Here is a 17499-nt window from a genome sequence, read left to right as displayed (position 1 = left end):
CTATGGGCCCTCATAACTTCCCTGGATATGCATATTCTTTGAAAAAGAGACTTAATGGAAGTGTGCTGCCAAGGCTTACAGGAAACTTTCAGAAGGAAAACTACTGAAGGTAATTAGGAAATTGAGAATTGTTGGGAGGTGGGGAGGAATGGGATTAGGCTGTCACGGCAGATTAATGTGCCCCCGTATTTCACTTCTGGGACCTGGCCGAAAGCGACAAGATGGGTTTTCATTCCCAAGAAATGAATATAAGAGATTATGCTAGAAATGAATAGAGGAAGTCTCCTAGGAGAATATACTACAAAGCTGCTTGGTACTGATATTTAATCATCAGGGGCAGCTGTAATAGGAAGGGCAATGAGTGGGAAACACTGTCCCTGGAGAAAATAGGAGAGAGGTGTTAACAGAGCAGTTCCACAGCGCCATGGGATCGCTGCCCTCTCTACCTATTGATCATGCGCTGCACGCACTCCAATACTTTAAAATTAAGAATAAAATATGAAAATGCGAAGGTTCACTTATCAGAAAGGCTAAGAGAATAAATCACGCTGTGCTGTGACTAAAATCACAACTTTTTATTGTAGAGGCATTTTGCATTTTATATAGTAATTTGTCCCTTGCTAAATGTCTCCTGTTTCTTTATAGCCTTATATATGAAAAAAAAAGGTAGCATATGCTTTGTCACATAATAATTGGTGCATTTAAATCCCATTTCCAAATCACTTAAAAGGCTGGAATTAGATGGTGAATACTTTAAGGAAAGTGACTATTTGTTACACTTCTTATTTCCCCCACAATTCCTTGCACAGTGCCTCACATCTAGAAAGCACTCAATTGATGGGGAATAAGTAAGGAAATAAGGATATAGGTTTCTTCTGAGGGATTTTCCTAAACAATGGCAAACTTGCTGAGTAAATCTTATCCTAATCAGTAAAATGGTAGTTCCTTCACCATGATGTCAAAGGGTCTTTTTTCAGCGTTTATTGAGGAAAACTGTAACTGAGGTGGAATGGTGATGGCATCTGGTATGCTAAGCTCAAATGAGACTCTACGGGAGCGGCAGGGCTGATGGACACCCCACGGGCTGGCAAGCTGTAAAAGGCCAACCATTGTGAGGAAACAGCTCAGACCATCTTGGAACGCATAGATTTGATCATGTGGTGTGAAGATGCAAAAAATTTATTTTGAATTCTAGTATCAGAGATATCATAGCTATCTCATATGTGTGAAAATTGTTCAGTATTACCCAAATCACTTGAGATTTGGGGACCTCAGTTTCCAATTTTTAAAAATTAAGGCATATGAAAAAAATTTTGAAAATTAAGGAATATGACTACCAAGATCTAGTTGAGTTCTACAATTTTTACAGCTCCACGTCTTGATTTTCTGGATGTCAAAATGCATCTTAGTTTTCCAGAGCTCACATATATCACAAGCCAGCCAATAAACTGGAAATTCAAAAGCCTGAAATAAATACCACAAAGTCATGAAAGAGGGTAGGATAAAGTGGTTAAAAAATGGCCCTTGGAGTCAGATAGCCTAGGTTCAAACACTACTCTGCCACCTTCTGGATGGGTGAATTTGGGCAAGTCACTTACTTTCCTGAGGCCCAGTTCCCTCTGTAAGATGGAGACAAAAATATCTAGCTACAGGGATATTAGTTGAGCGCTTGAGATAGTAAACAACAAATAACTGCAATTCTTCTCCTTGTCTCAGGGACCACTCACAGCAAAGAATGGAAATGAATTAGAACCACTTTCACTTAAAAAAAAAAATTGATTAAATGCAACCAGGATCTCTGAGCAAGCCCTATTGTCACAAGCATGGCTGGATTTCCTGGAAGCAGGGGCAGACATGGAAAACCAGGGATCTCTGTCTTCCTCTAGAATTGTACAGTATCTTCTCTGCTCCTTTCTGAATACTGACTTTCTTCTCTCTGCAGATTTGCTCTCTTGCTTCTCTTATTCACTCGGAATCTGTTCATCACCGGTTTCCCCAAATGCAGCCTCAGTGTCCAGGTCTCCATGGACCTGCAGCTTGGACCTCAAAGCTAACTGAGTCGATATCATGGTAATCCAGGACCAGACTCCTGGGAGATAAGATGTGATTAGCTGGGTTAGGATTCGGTGTGTGATCTTGGTCCAACGAGCTGAGAGGTCAAATAGCAAGAAGGCCTGGCTCTCCTGGTCTGATACACAGGCTCTCTCCAGGGTGGAGGCGTTTGTTATCTGAGTACATACATTGCGCACTTGACTCTTTTTAAAAGAACCTACAAGGTGCTCACTGTTGCTTCATAGACACAATTCTTTATGTGTAAGTGGCAGGACGGTAGGGTGCTCCAGGAAGACACAGTGACAATGGTGCCATTGGCCTGAGAGAGGGGTACCCTAAAATACTCATAATAACAAACGCAGGCCAGGAGCTCAAACATAAGGACCTGTCAGACCCTATAATCAAAGTGTATTATACAGTTTACACTTCAGCAGGCCCCAGGGATGCTATTGTCATCAGTACAACATCAAACCAAGGTATGTAAAAACCGTGTTTTATAATAATCCGTAAAAGATCGCACTTGTTTAAGAAAGCAGGAAACTTTACTGAAAAGCAATATTAAAATAGTTAAAGCCTCACCAATTCATGCATTTATCATTCATTCACTCAGCAAACATTCCCTGTGGGTTTATCACTCTCTTGGTACTTCTACACATCATAGGTACTGAAGGAGAAGGGGAGACACACCTGTTAATCAGCAACTAATGTGGTGTGAGATGTGCAATTTTGAAAAAGCATAGCCAGGGCATGATGTGGGCACAGAAGATTGATGCAGGGAAGGTCATCAGGGATAGAATCTGGGGGGTGGTGGGTGGAGCTTTCAGAGGAGGCTGGGGAAAAGAAGAAGGGCATTCTGGGCTGGGGAAACAGCAGACCGGGAGCAGAGAAAAGAGAACTAGCTGGACCCCATCGAGCACTTTAAGTAACCCCTTGTGTCTGAACCTGGATGCATAGGTGAGGGCGGGGTGGCAGGTGTGACTGCTGTGCTGGAGAAATGGGCAGGAGCCGGATTCAAAAAGGCATTACGGGCAAAACTCACGAATTTGAACATTATCCTGAGAGTCACAAGAGGCCAGTGAATGTCTTTTAAGTAGGGGAGCAATCCGATGAGATTTGTGAATTAAAAAAGAATATTCTGGAGCTCCAAGGTAGGGAAGACTGGAGGAGGAGAGTTGGGCTGTGGGTTGTAGGAATCTGAGGGATGCAGAGAAGCAGTGGTTACTGTAAGAATGCAGAGATGTCAACTCTGAGGAGATCCGAGTGACTTGTGGACTTCTGGTGGTGCCATTCATTGGGATGGAGAAGAAGAGGAAAAGAATTGGGTGTAGAGATAAAGACTGGGGTTGTGGTGATGATGAGACTTCAGATAGGAGGAGCTCCTCAAGCAGCTGGAAGAAGTGTAGAGATTAGTAGAGAATTATGGTCCATAGGTATGGGTTTGGGGCCGATCAGCAGGTGGCCCAGCATGAAAGGTAAAGCAGAGCAGATGAGGAGGAGAGAACATGTGCAGTGAAGGCTGGGGCAGGAGGAGCAAGCTGAGAAGAAAGGCTAGAAAGGTGGGTGAAGGTGTCTCTCTCCCAGACAAGGGAAGAAAGAGAGCTCTTTGGAGGAGAGCATCACAAACAGTGTCATGGCAAGAAGGATCAAGAAAGAAGGACCGGAAGAGTGTCCTGTGGCTTTGGGAAAAGGGGTCATTGGTGGCGTTACTGAGGGCTGCTCCCCTGCTGGGCAGGCCTGGAAGCTGTGTGGGAGGGAAGTGAAGACAAGGAACAGATGACTTTCCAAGAAGACTGGCTGGAAAGGAAAGAGGAGAAATGGAGAGGAAGCTTGAGGGAGAAGCAGGGATGGAGGTGGGTTTTTCAAGATGGGAAGAACTGTTCATATTACTAGGATGGGAGATACAGGGCAGAGAGAGGAAGATGGATGGAGCCAGGTCCTGGAGGAGGGAGGGAGGAAGGGGTCCAACGCTGAGGTGGAAGGATTAGCCTCTGACATGAGGAGGGACAGCCTTTTCACAGAGATAGGAGGGAAGGAGGAAAGGATGGGGCCAGACAGATAAGTTCGTTCATGGCAGGGGAGGAAATTGAGGGAGTTCTCGATTGATGGCCTCAATTTTCTCAGTGAAGGGAGAGGCAAGCTGCATGGGGGGAGGTGGTGGAATAGAAGGTGGTTTAGGAGGAGGAATATTTGGTATCTATAACTGCTTATCAGAATGGGGCACGGAGCTGGCTAGGGACCCAAAGAGCCTGGTGAGGAGTGCTGAGCCCCTAGCCGAGTTGGGAGAATACCTATTGGGTATGCCTCAGGCTCACAGCTGTGACACTTTCTCCCAAAGCCTTTAAAAGTCTGGACAGAAGAGCAAGAAGCTGAATTGTTAGGTTGAGCCAGAGCTGAGTTTTTGCAGAGTCGCTGTCACAGAAAGGTAAGAGGGTCTGGAAATTACAGGACACAGAAAAGAGCAGGTTGAAGTGATGGACTTCTGCATTCAGGATGGATAGAGGGCACACAGTCGATATTTATCTGCTAGATCAGGAGCAAACAGAAAGGCCCAGGGCTCCAAGGCCTTAGAATGTAGGTGTTACAGGGAAAAAAGTGGTGAGCTGAAAGGTACCTGTTGACACACCGTGGGCCTCTGGGGTTTCAGATCACAGAAGAAGACCTGCTCCGGGGGCTTGGAAACTGGTCACCTGAAAGCTAGTCTTACCTCTTTGTTGAAGATTCCTCAGTCTCTCCATCCCCAAACGTTTTTCTCTTGAGCCTCTGAAGTCCCATCCCATGTTGTTTGCAGACAGGTAGTAAAAAGCACGTTAAACTGGAACCTGAATACGAGAGCCAGGAGACCTGGGTCTTGGTCTTATTTCCAGCACCCGTAAGTTCTGTGGCCTCGGCGCCAGGGTGAGCCGCCAAGCAAGGGCCTCCCGGGCCTGTCCTCCTTGCTCAGGGACAGACCGCCCTGTCCCTGCACCGCGCACCTCCACATCCCCTGTGTTGGTGGAGTTGCTTTTCTTGTTTCCCACCTTTCTGTGGGATGAGGCTTGGTAGGGGCAGAGACCCTCTTCCTCCTCCAACGTCACTCCATCTCACTGCAGTTTATACAACACCCAACATCAAAAGAACCCGGAAGAAATTCTACTGGGGAAGGAGGAGATCTTTTGTTTCATAAAATTTCCACTTTTATTTTAATAGTCTCAAAACCAGACTTCCAGGGTAGCAAATCCAAGAAACCTATGATCCCCTGAAGGCAAACATTCTGGGAGGGGGAAAAAAAAAGGCCCTTTAAAAATCTGAGCTTTGTTATCCGACTGAGGTCAACAGAGACAGACCAAATCAACAAGCATGACATGAAGGGCAAATTTGCAATTAAAAGAGGAATAAGGAATTATAAAGATGGATGAGCCCCGTGACACCCGCGCCCAGGCCTGCGTGGCCTTGGCCTCAGACGCCAGAAATTAATGCTTTACTCCTTAGCCCGCGCGTCACCTTTGGCTCTGAACAGAAAGGCAAATGCATTAAAATAACAACAATTAGAACACTTACTTAGCTTGGAAGGCATTGTTGGTTCCCCTGTGGTCGAGGTCATGACACAGGCATCCCACAATCACCGCTAAAATTTCCACCTCGGTCAGAATCTCTTGAAACCCGGCGGTCTGGGAAGATGGGAAAATGGCCACAGTCACTGCTCGGGGCAGGGAGGAAGGCTGAGGCTCGTCTGCTGAGCAGCTATCAGCTCTGTTCATACCCACATCATTTAAGGGAATGATTAACTGCCACCCCTTCGACTAGTGAGTTGGGTGGTGGGCTGCACAGCCCAGGGGCCCCGCGGTGATGAATGAGCCGGCACGGTGGCCCGCGCCGGCTGGCACTCCAGGACAGAGCTCAGACTATTTCGTTTCCTTTTTAGAGAAGAAGCTGCGCTGTCTAGATACAGTGACCGTCTGGCAAAGGCTTGGAGCAAAATGTGTTTTGTGATTTGACGTTTCAAAACGCTGAGCATCTAGGGGTAGGGAGAGAGAGGGGATGAGTTTAGAACTGAGTGATGTAGCCACCAGATGCCATTTAAATGAAAGTAGGCAAGAGAAAATGCCTTAAAAAATATGTGTGTGTGTGTGTCTATTAGAAAAAGCAACTTAGAAGTACTCAAATTGTTACATGATAATATTCTAAAAGTTATCTTATAAATACCTTAATTCACATTAGTTTGGAGGACGGGTGGAATTTCAGATAAGCAGTGCCTATCTTGAAAACTAGAATTTGGCAGAGGATTAGGCGATTCAGACATTGGATCAGGTGGGGAATCCATTACATGCAACTCTTTTCCTCATGATCCTCGGGTAGCTTGCTTGTGAAGTGCATGGGTGTGGTGTGATATCTCTGGGAAGCAGGGTGATGAACTACATAACCAAGAGCAGCAGTGCTTCTCTGATTCCCGCTGGCCTTTCATTAGTTTAGAAGAGAAAGTGAACTTATAGAAATGCAGGGCTACGCATTTGCTCGATCTAAGGCCTTTTTGCCTCCCCCCACCCCCCCCCCCCGCCCCTTTAACTTGTAAGCCTCCCCTTTCAGTACTCATTAAAATCTTTATCAGAGGGCAGGAGAAGGGGAAAGGTAGAGTTCAAACTGCTTCCCTTTTCATGTGCGCTTTGTCTCCACATCTAGGATCACTAGCTAGTATCTGTGAGACAGTTCTCTTATAGCAACAAACACTCTGTTTTTTAGTTAATTATGTTTTTATTGCAGAAATAACTGAATGATAAAGTTTCTGTGTCGACAATTTTATTTTAAAAGATTTCTACACATAATTTCATCTACATATAATTTCATAATACATATAATTTCATCTGCATAGTAAATAGGAATGTTTATAAACTATCTGGGCAGGATTAAGTAATCCATATCTAAGCAGTGTGTGTCCGTCATTTTAAAATTCAGAGCTGGCTGTTGGCTTTAAGTTAATTTTATTTTATTGAAGGCATTATTTGCAATAGTTTTTAAAAATTCAATTGTAGTTAGAAACTTAGAACCAAAACCAATAGTCCCTCATCCTTCCCCTATCCTGATTCCGAAAGGCAAGCACTTTCCATTTTCTTTCTTTGTCTAATTTGGTAGGTAATTTTGTTTAATTTTCCTCCATGTTACTGTATAGTAGGTGCATGTCAGTAGCCCTTGGTTACTCAGGGGTTTCCCATGTGACTACAGTCCTTCCTGTGTGCCAGACACTGTCCTAAGAGAACCATAATCATTTAACATACTTCTCCATCTTTGGCTACAAAGAATGTAATTAATATGATTTCGGTATTGACCATTTGGTGATGTCCGTGTGTAAGGTCGTCTCTTGTGTTATTGCAAAAGGATATTTGCTGTGACTAGTGCATTCTTTTGGCAGAATTCAGTTAACCTTTGCCCTGGTTCATTTTGTTCTCCAAGGCCAAACTTGCCTGTTACTCCAGGTATATCTCGACTTCCTACTTTTGCATAAACAAAGAAAAGCAGAGACATTACTCTGCCAACAAAGGCTATAATTAAGGCTACAGTCTTCCCAGTGGTCACATATGGTTGTGAGAAGGCAGAATGCCAAAGAATTGATGCCTTCAAACTGTGGTGCTGGAGAAGACTCCTCAAAGTACCCTGGACAGCAAGAAGATTAAACCAGTCAATCTTAAGGGAGATCAACCCTGAATATTCACTGGAAGGACTGATGCTGAAGCTGAAGCTCCAGTATTTTGGTCATCTGATGTGAACAGATGACTCATTGGAAAAGTCCCTGATGCTGGGAAAGATTGAGGGCAGGAGAAGAGGGTGTCAGACGATGAGATGGCTGGATGGCATCACCGAGGCATGAACGTGAACTTGTGCAAACTCCGGGAGACGGTGAGGGACAGGGAGGCCTGGCAACTTCCTTCTTGTGACAGGCAGGAACTATTACGGTCTGCCAGTTAAGGTGAGGAAACCGAGGCACAAAGAAACATAAGTGCCCCGGGTCTCAGAAAGTGCCTATCTGATGATCAATCTGTAAATATTATCCACTCAGTATCCAATGATTACATCCTTTGTTATGTAGATGTTTAGCTTCCTGGAGTTAAGATTTCTTTCAACATCTGAGTGAACGTACATCCTACACAGCTCTCTGAACAGCCACACCTTTGACAGGTCCCTTGCTGTCCTGGGGGTCCCTGCTTTGGCCCAGTGCTGGTATTTGGCCTGGATTCTCTTGTCTGCTGCCGGCGTCCCCCTCCTGGGGCTGGTTTCCTGTCCCCTGCATCCCACATCTCCCTCTTTCCTCGTTTTCTCTCTCAGTTTGCAGGAACACATCTGCCAGTAGCTTCATCAGAAAGGATGTTAATACTTCTTTAACACTGAGAAAGTTGATTGGTTTTTTTTTTTTTGAGGCTTTGCACAACTGAAATGTCTTTAATCTATTCTCCTACTCAATCATTGGTTTGCCTAACAATTCTAGGTTGCAACATTTTCACTCAGAATTTTGAAGGACAGCTCTATTGTTTCCTAACTTCCAAAGTTGCCTTAGCGAAGCATAAATCATTCTTGTTCCTAATCCTTTGAATGGTACTTGATTTTCTCTCTTCTAGAAGCTTCTCTCTATGCCTGGGGTTTGCCAATTTCACAAAAATCTTCTTTGGTCTAGGACTTTCCCTCATCATTGCTTGGTAAACCTATTCCATGTGAAGGGTCATTTTCTTCAGCACAATATTCTTGTCATCTTTTTTTTTTCCCCTTAATAATTTCAACTTCATTATTTTTTCTGTCCTATTTGAATGGCACTCCAATAGGTTTGACATTGGACTTCTTATATTCATTTCCTTATTTTCCATTTCTTCTTTCCCATTGCTCATATTGACTTTTCTCCTCTTACTGTCCAGGAGTAATAATATTTTAAATTTACAAGCATTTTCCTGTCTGCTGCTCCTTTTCTAACATCATACTGTTCTCCTTACATGGATGCATTATGGTCTCTTCTCTTTTGAAGATATTAATTATAATTCCTTTGAAATTCTCTTCTGCTCCCTGAATTGCCTATTTCTTATGAACTGCTTATCTCTGTGTTTGGTGGTTTCCTCAAATGCCTGATATCCCTGGTAGTCTACTTACTCCTGGGAGTCTACATTCACCACACACCCATTCATGGAGGTGGTGTCTATACATGGCTGATCTCATCACTGGTGAGCACATGGCCAGTTGGTCCTGCCATAGACCCCCACATGCCAGTATAGGTACTCTAAACTCTTCTGGATTTTCCAATCTCTTGCTCGGAAGTAGCATAAATACAGGTGTTGGAATTCTGAGAAAAGGGTATGTGGCTTCTCACCCTCGTGATGGAGACTTTCACTTCATTCTCTTACTTTCAAGGTGCGACTCACCTAACTTTTCTTTTACCGGTGTCCCCAAGTCTGGGGCTCAGTCTCTCTGGCAAATACTTGGGCTTCCTGCATAGACCAGGGGAAGAGTAGTTCTTGGACTACAGGGGGAGGGGATGGAAATTTGGGGGATCAGTGTTTTCATCGTCCCTCACTCCCATTCACCCCATTTTTGTGGTATCTGGTCCTTCCAGTGCCTGAGCTTTGACAGCTTCTAGGAGAGTACTGGTTCGCATGTGTACCCCTTCCCTACTCTCTCATCCTGAAGGCATTTGGGTCGGACCGTCCTTTTCTTTGTTAATCTACAAATCATCCTCCCTCCATGAAAACAGTGGAATTTGTGTCCATTTCTTACACTCCTTGTTATTTTGGGGGTGTTTTTTGAAAGGAGAAAGGGATGCAAGTGTCTTTCTCTGTCATCCTGAAACTGTAAGACAGTTTCATTGGGTTTGGATCTTGCTAATACTAAGTAAATCCTGAAAGTCTATCAAGCATGAAATAATTATACACTGTATTCTGGAAATCAGTGCTGTAAACACAATGAAGATGCACTGAAATTTAGAGAGGTTGTTGTCTGTGAAAATGCTGCTGTTTAGAACGAGCTGATGAATTGGAACAGTAAGAATAGGGATGGGATAATGTCAACATAAGATAATTCAACTAGAAGTTTAATTAGAAGATAAAATCCAACGCCATGTAATAGACTCAAGTTCAAAATCCGGAATCATTTTTAAGCTATCAGTTATCACCCATTGTATACTATGATGGAATATACTTTAAGGTCTTACACGGCCGACTACCCTGCCCGCTTCTTGGAAATCCAGCATTTAGCTCTTAAACTATTTGTATCATGGATATTTTTGATAATTTAATAAAAACCATGGACTTTCCCAGAAATTATTCTATAACTTCATGGTGTTCAAAGGCCATGGAGCCCATCTCTAGGTCCTGCCAATAAAGAATCCCTGAGGTGCAGCACAGTCACATGAAGCACATTTACCTCTCTTGGCTGTGATACCTGAGTTACTGAAGCAGCACCTATCTCTTGACTGTGATTTAAAGCTGCCTGGTAAATGGTTTCTGAGGCTCGTCAGGCCTGAGATGTGTCCACCTGCCACTAAGTGTCCATTTGCCCCTCCCCCACCCCATCCATCTTCTTTCTAGTCCTATCCATTCTGACCTACACTTGACACGCATTGGGGAGAAAAAGTCAACTGCCTGCTGAAGACAATATACTTTCAAAGGAAAACAGAGTGGCAGCAGGAAGTACATTTTAATGTGTTTCTCCTATGCTTAATTCTATTTTTATTTTCAAATAAAATGATATGTTTGCTGCTACTGATCCTGTAACTACCTGTTACCCAATAATGGGTTTTATTGGCCATTATTTTACTCTACCCTGTCACCTGTATTCCCTCATGGCCCATATCAGAAATGTAAAGCAGGGAATATCATATATCTAAGTAAAATGATAACCACGGCATACAGAGTTAGCGTCCATGGCACCCTCTCCAGAAAAACCTGTCACTACCCTCTGAGCAGGTCTCCTGTCACAGTCCTCTGTTGGGTTAAACGTATGCTGGGATAACCCTGACCCCAGCCACTCGAGCATATAATCACTGGAACTCCAGAGGACCCAAACAGTAAAACTGAGATGAAGTGTTTCTTAAACTAGCCAGTGATTTCCTACCATTCAGTCAACATAAAATTCAAACCAGTGAGGATATGCCACCATGTCAAAGCTGATCCTGTATGGTAGTCAGAGGAACAGAGGAACACGATGGCCAGAGAAAAATTGACAGTTGCTTTTTGACTCTGGGGCTTTGCGGGTGGCTCAGTGGTAAAGAGTCTGCCTGCAATGCAGGAGACCCAGGTTCGATCCTTGGGTCAGGAAGACCCCCTGGAGAAGAGAATGACAATCCACTCCAGTATTCTTGCCTGGAGAATTTCATGGACAGAAGAGCCTAGTGGGCTGCAGTTCATGGGGTCACAAAGAATCAGACACGACTGAGCGACTAACACCTGTGGCTCTGTAGAATCCAGAAGTATAAAAAACAACAGCCATAATAACATTAGATGGTGCTATAGAGGCTTCACTCATTTAACAAAAATGTTCAGTTCTTAGTGGGCTTCCCTAGTAGCTCAGATGGTAAAGAATCCATCTGCAATGCAGGAGATCTGGGCTCGATCCTTGGATCAGGAAGATCCCCTGGAGAAGGGAATGGCTACCTACTCCAGTATTCTTGCCTGGAGAATTCTCCATGGAAAGAGGAGCCTGGTGGGCCACAGTCCATGGGGTTGCAGAGTCAGACACAACTGAGCGACCAACCCTGCTGCTGCTGCTAAGTCGCTGCAGTCGTGTCTGACTCTGTGCGACCCCATAGACAGCAGCCCACCAGGCTCCGCTGTCCCTGGGATTCTCCAGGCAAGAACACTGGAGTGGGTTGCCATTTCCTTCTCCAATGCATTAAAGTGAAAAGTGGAAGTGAAGTCGCTCAGTTGTGTCCGACTGTTAGCGACCTCAGGGACTGCAGCCCACCAGGCTCCTCCATCCGTGGGATTCTCCAGGCAACAGTACTTGAGTGGGGTGTCATTGTCTTCTCCAACCAACCCTAGTGTGTGTTAAGTAATTGATCTATCTGAGAAGAGAGGCTTGGGATAACACTGACAACAGATATCACTTCTGTAGCATTTAGTATGTGCCAGACACTGTTCTAAACCCTCAAATACCTTAACCCATCTAATCCTTACAAGTCTAATCTTTACAAGAATTCTCTGAAGGAGAAACTGTTCTGATCTCTCCCACTTTACAGATGAAGATCTCGAAGCACCAGAGTGCACCACTGGAATGAAACGGAGACAGGATTAGACTCTGGGCAACCTGACTCCCCAGTCTGTGTCCTCACACACTGTGCAGCCCAGCCACTAAGGTGAGAGTGTACGTGCAGTTGTGCAGCTTTTAAAGAGAATGTGATAACAGAATGATGGCAGGATATTAAGGAATCACTTGGAGTGTGCTTTAGTTCACCATGAAGGTTATTCTTTATCTTTTGTTTCTGGCCACACCATGCAGCCTGGGGGATCTCAGGTCCCCAGTCAGGGACTGAACCTGAGCCAAAGGCAGTGAAAGCCCAGAATCCTAATCCCTAGGTCACCAGGGGACTTTCAACAATGGATGTTTATTCTTGAATTGTAAGAGGTTAATACTGCAGAGCCACTGGACATCTTGAGCCAAACACAGCTCTGGTGCATCAAGATGTGGCTAATAATATATAGTGATTTAAAATGAAGTTTAGAAAGAAAAGAAAGATACAATGGTTTGTGTACAACAATCCAACTTTACAAAATGTCTTAATACATTCATAGAAAAAGACTGTCAGGATGTACCTCAAAATGTTACCAGTAGTCGGATCATACATGACTTTAGATTTTTTCCTTTATGCTGCAAATTTCCTTAAAGAATGTTTACTCATTAGAATATATATACATTATGTATGCCTAGGGCTTCCCTGATAGCTCAGTTGGTAAAGAATCTGCCTGCAATGCAAGAGACCCCGGTTCTGTTCCTGGGTCGGGAAGATCCACTGGGGAAGGGATAGGCTACCCACTCCAGAATTTGTATGTGTAAGTCCTTTTCTGTGTTAGAAATAAGCCCATGTCTTATCAACCTGTCCTAGCTTGGAATAACCTAAAAAGTGTCCGTTCATTCATTCATTGAGCAATGTTGATTCAATATGTTCTCCTTTGCAGGCTAGAACAGAGCCTTGAAGAAGACAGGCATGTCTGGCTCTTGTTGTGTGTATAGTTTGATCATGCCGCGTGCCCACCAGAACAATGCCCCTTTTCTAGTGAGAAACTATTAATATCACAATACCGGTGGCAATCTGTGGAAGAAAGCAATGGAGAAAGTGGCTAGCCACTCCTGCTTTGTTTCTGGAGATGGTGCGTCGTCGTCTGCATGACCCTTGTCACCTACGCAGCCGCAGTGCGGGAATCTGAGAAGGTGATGCCAGAAGTCAGCTGTGAGAGGTACTGAATGATGAGAAATTTCCCAAGTTCATCCTATTGATTCTGAGATCTGGCAGGTGATGGACTAAGAGGGAGGGAATCCAGTGATGTGCTGGAAATTCCTAACAGTCCGGAAGGTCCTCGGCTCAACTGCTCCTCTGTGGATGCTGGCGACAGGCACTGCCATGGAGCCATCAGGGGACTGGCTGAGGCTGAGACAGAACGTGATGGGCTTCTGTAGAATCTTTCTTCTCCTCTTCATCTTTCTTTCTTCTGAACAAGAAGAGCAAAGAGGGCCGCTCAGACCATTCTGAGGCATTTTGAAGAACATGGTTTCTCAAGGAAGTGCCTCCTCTAGAAGACTCTGCATGCTGAATCCCTAATTGTGTCATCATGTCTCAACTGATCTAAACATGACTTCATACCCTAAGAGTGATGTGACCTTGAGGCTGAAAGGCAGCATTTAATTTCTGGTATTTCTTCATTTTTGGTATGCAGTATTGCAGGGGCCCTGTCTGGGGCGTTTGTTTGGTACATAATTAAAATCAAATTTTCTGTAGCCAAAGAGTGCTCGTTTCATTGAGGGTTTCATCGTAAATTCCACATACAGAGTGCTCAGGTCTTCCAAAGAACACCCCAGACTGCAATGCTGATGGCTGGTCCAGCTGTGCTAGGCCATCCGTCACATGCGGCGTCTGTCCGTGAAACTTAGATTTCCTAACCAAGGACGGAAGGTTCTATGAGAATGGTGCCTCAATCACCCTCCCAATTCAGCTCACATCCCAGTTGAGTGGATCAGAATAATAAAAGAATTGTTAAGGCACATGTTTGGGCTTCACGGGTATTTGCAGCCAAGCCAGCATGCTTTTTTTGGGGACTCTATTTTTCGCTTCAAGATGGAATGGCCACCTTTCAATGTAAGAGCTTAACCTGCCTGCCAATACAAGAGATGTGGGTTTGATCCCTGTGTTGTGAAGATCCCCTAGATGAAGAAATGGCAACCCACTCCAGTATTCCTGCCTGGAGAATTCCGTGGACAGAGGAGTCTGGTAGGCTACTGTCAATGTGGTTGCAAAGAGTCGGACATGACTGAGCACACACATATTAACATGCAATCCTGGGGGCAGGTTGATGGATACCAACCTATTCAATTTGCTCTAAAGCAATGGTTTTAAGCAGAGGACTTCCTCAAGCTTTCAGATGGAAATAGATTTCACTTGCTTACCAAGAGTGCTTATGAATAAATTTATACTTGATGCCATATCCTATCTTCTTTTTAAAAAAGATCCTCTCTTTGCCAATAAGAGACAGTGCGTGATGAAAGCTCAGAGGGAGAATAACAGGTATTCACAATGCAATCTTCCATTGTGGGGAAAAAACCTTGAAAGCTTCCTGGTGGCTCAGTGGTAAAGAATTCACCTGCCAATCCAGGAGACTTGGGTTCAATCCCTGGAATGTCCCACATGCTGCTAAACAACTAAGCCCATGCACCACAATTATTGAGCCTGTACTCTGGAGCCTAGGAGCTGCAACTACTGAAGCCCGTGTGCCCTAGAACCCACGTTCTGCTCTACAAGAAAAGCCACTGCAATGAGAAGCCCGTGTACCACAACTAGAGAGTAGGCCCTGATCGCCGCAGCTAGAGAAAAGCCCACACAGCGATGCAGACCCACACAGCCAAAAAGTAAATACATAAAATTATTAAAAAAGAAACCCTGCTAGATAAACTATTGCATCTAGATTTAGATCTAGATTGCATCTAAATCTAGATCTACACTGGTGATTACAGTAATGTTTGTCTGCCAATATTTGGATCTGCCAGGCTGAAGAAATGGCACTTCAGTCCTATTCTGAGGTCCAGAAACCAGAACCTTGCCAGCTATTAGGGGACCACCAACCAACACCATGTTTACACGGCTCCTTTACCAAAGCACATGATACATATAAACCAGGTGTAGTTGGTCTAGTTTCCATGGGAGTAGGATATCTTGGGTTCTTTGTTTGTTTTTTATTGGATATAGTTTATTTACAATGTTGTGTTAGTTTCAGGTGTACAAGGTGTGGGACAGTTTTGATCAAATTTGCTTCTCTTCGTTTTCAAGATGAATGTAGTCAAATATTGATTTGGCCTTAATTAAACACTGATTTAAGTCTGCAGTGATCCTTTGCTTATCAAGTTCAGAGTTGGGAAGACCTTACAGTCTACACTTAAATACTTTTACAACCAGAAGCTTCTTGAAGGCACTTATTATCAAACTGAAATATCTAAGTCATGTTTTGGACACACCTTCTCTCTGAATCTCAAATAATATCGCAAATGCTTACTCATGTAAGACTCAGAATGGCCAGGCACCCCACGGACTATACAGTCCCTGGAATTCTCCAGGCCAGAATACTGGAGTGGGGAGCCTTTCCCTTCTCCAGGGATCTTCCCGAACCAAGAATCAAACTGGGGTCTCCTGCATTGCAGGCAGATTCTTTACCAACTGAGCTATCAGGGAAGCCTCTCAAAACTGGTACAAGCATATACGTTTGAGTAAATGTTTGTTGCATGAATTTAAAAAATGAATTGACTTTAATAATTTTAGTTAGTTTTAACTACCTCCTTGACTTAATTTTAACCTACTTGTTATCCTAATTTTTAAAAAATTACCTATTTTGTAAAGTTAAAAACATATGAAAAATAGAATACTGTATTGAATACCCAAGTACTTGTTACCTAACTTTACCAGGAAGCCACGTTCTGCTGCCTTGATACATTTATCCCTTCACATGTTCTGTTTTTTTTGTTTGCTAGACTATTTCAAAGCAAACCTCTGGCATCTGTCAATACTCTTCATTTCATTCTCAGGAAGTCATGATGTGGTCAAATAAAAATCGGTCAATGTATCTCTGCTCTCATATTTCGGTAAAAGGTATGAAAACAAATACAAATGGTACAAAAAGAGTAAATATCTACTAAGCCTTTAAAAGTTGAATTTTTTCTTCAATTTAGGTAATACAAAAGCAAAGCTACATGTATGTATATAGCAAGCATACTGTAATTCAAAAAAAGACAAAAGGAAAAACATATTAGATGTTTAACGTTTTTTGCTTTCAATACTGAGAATATGCTTTATTATTTTTGAGGATAAAGACAGCCTGCTTTTTTGTGTTGAGAAATATAGTTTATATTTTATGATAAACTACAAGTGAATTGAATAGAACATGCGGTATGTGAGCACAGAAAATGAAGCAGATGACTTGGTAAACTTCAATTGTGCAGAGAGACAGTCCTCTTCACCTGCCACAAAGAAGCCAGATTGATGAATTTCGAGAATATGAGACCTCTTCAAAACTTACCCAAATTTTCACTAGTCATCACTGAGCTAAACTTGAACACGAGACCAGTGAAAAAATTAAAACTTTATAAAGTCCCCAGCTTGACACCGGTAGGTGCCAAGTTTCATTCAGCCTCAAGAAACTGCCACTACTGAGTCATTGGCTGTGGGAAACAGAGGCTGTGATAAATGACCATGGCCCTGCTGCTGGGTCTCCCTGACCTGCAGGATTTGGCTGGAGTCATAAAATACGGAGCGACAGATTAAGCAGTTTACCAACACCATAAAAATCTCAGGAATAAATTCACTTTAATAAAAAATCCTATATTGTAACCAGGCAACCGCAGCCCTGAAACCATACACATTTCCTTACAAGCCTGTGTCCACAGGCAAGAGCTTGCACTCCCCCCCAAATGCCAGCATGATTATGTTCATACACTTCTACAATTTACATGTCCTAAGAAAAATACTCAGCTCTGGCTGATGGTGCGGGAGAATTTATTTTCACTAGAAAGGGAATGACCCATAACTCATGAATGGCAGCGCTTAAAGTGAGTTATGGAGGTTACTCTCCTGTGTGAGGAAGTGGATTGGATTATCCTTCTGCCCAATTGTATGTTTGATTATTAGCACACCAGTTTCTTAATTATGTGCTGCTTTGTCTTTTTCCTTTTGTAAAATAAATGTGGATAAAGGGAGTGTCAGTTAGAAACATGGAGTGCCTCACTGGAGCTCTGAGAGGTGGCCAG

The 17499-nt window shown here is 43.5% G+C and overlaps 1 protein-coding gene across 1 annotated transcript in view; it reads right to left on the bottom strand.

The window, feature by feature from the left end:
- PDE11A (phosphodiesterase 11A) overlaps positions 1 to 17499 on the bottom strand; it is a 412338-nt gene that overhangs the window by 72919 nt on the left and 321920 nt on the right. The window contains exon 13 of the mRNA XM_043894853.1: positions 5590 to 5699. Coding sequence (XP_043750788.1) covers positions 5590 to 5699 — 110 coding nt within the window. The remainder of the gene's footprint in view (positions 1 to 5589; positions 5700 to 17499) is intronic.

Source organism: Cervus elaphus, chromosome 33, assembly GCF_910594005.1.
Source record: "Cervus elaphus chromosome 33, mCerEla1.1, whole genome shotgun sequence".
Lineage (NCBI taxonomy): Eukaryota > Metazoa > Chordata > Mammalia > Artiodactyla > Cervidae > Cervus > Cervus elaphus.
Note: the sequence above shows the minus strand (reverse complement) of the source record. Positions and strands in the feature narration are given on the sequence as shown.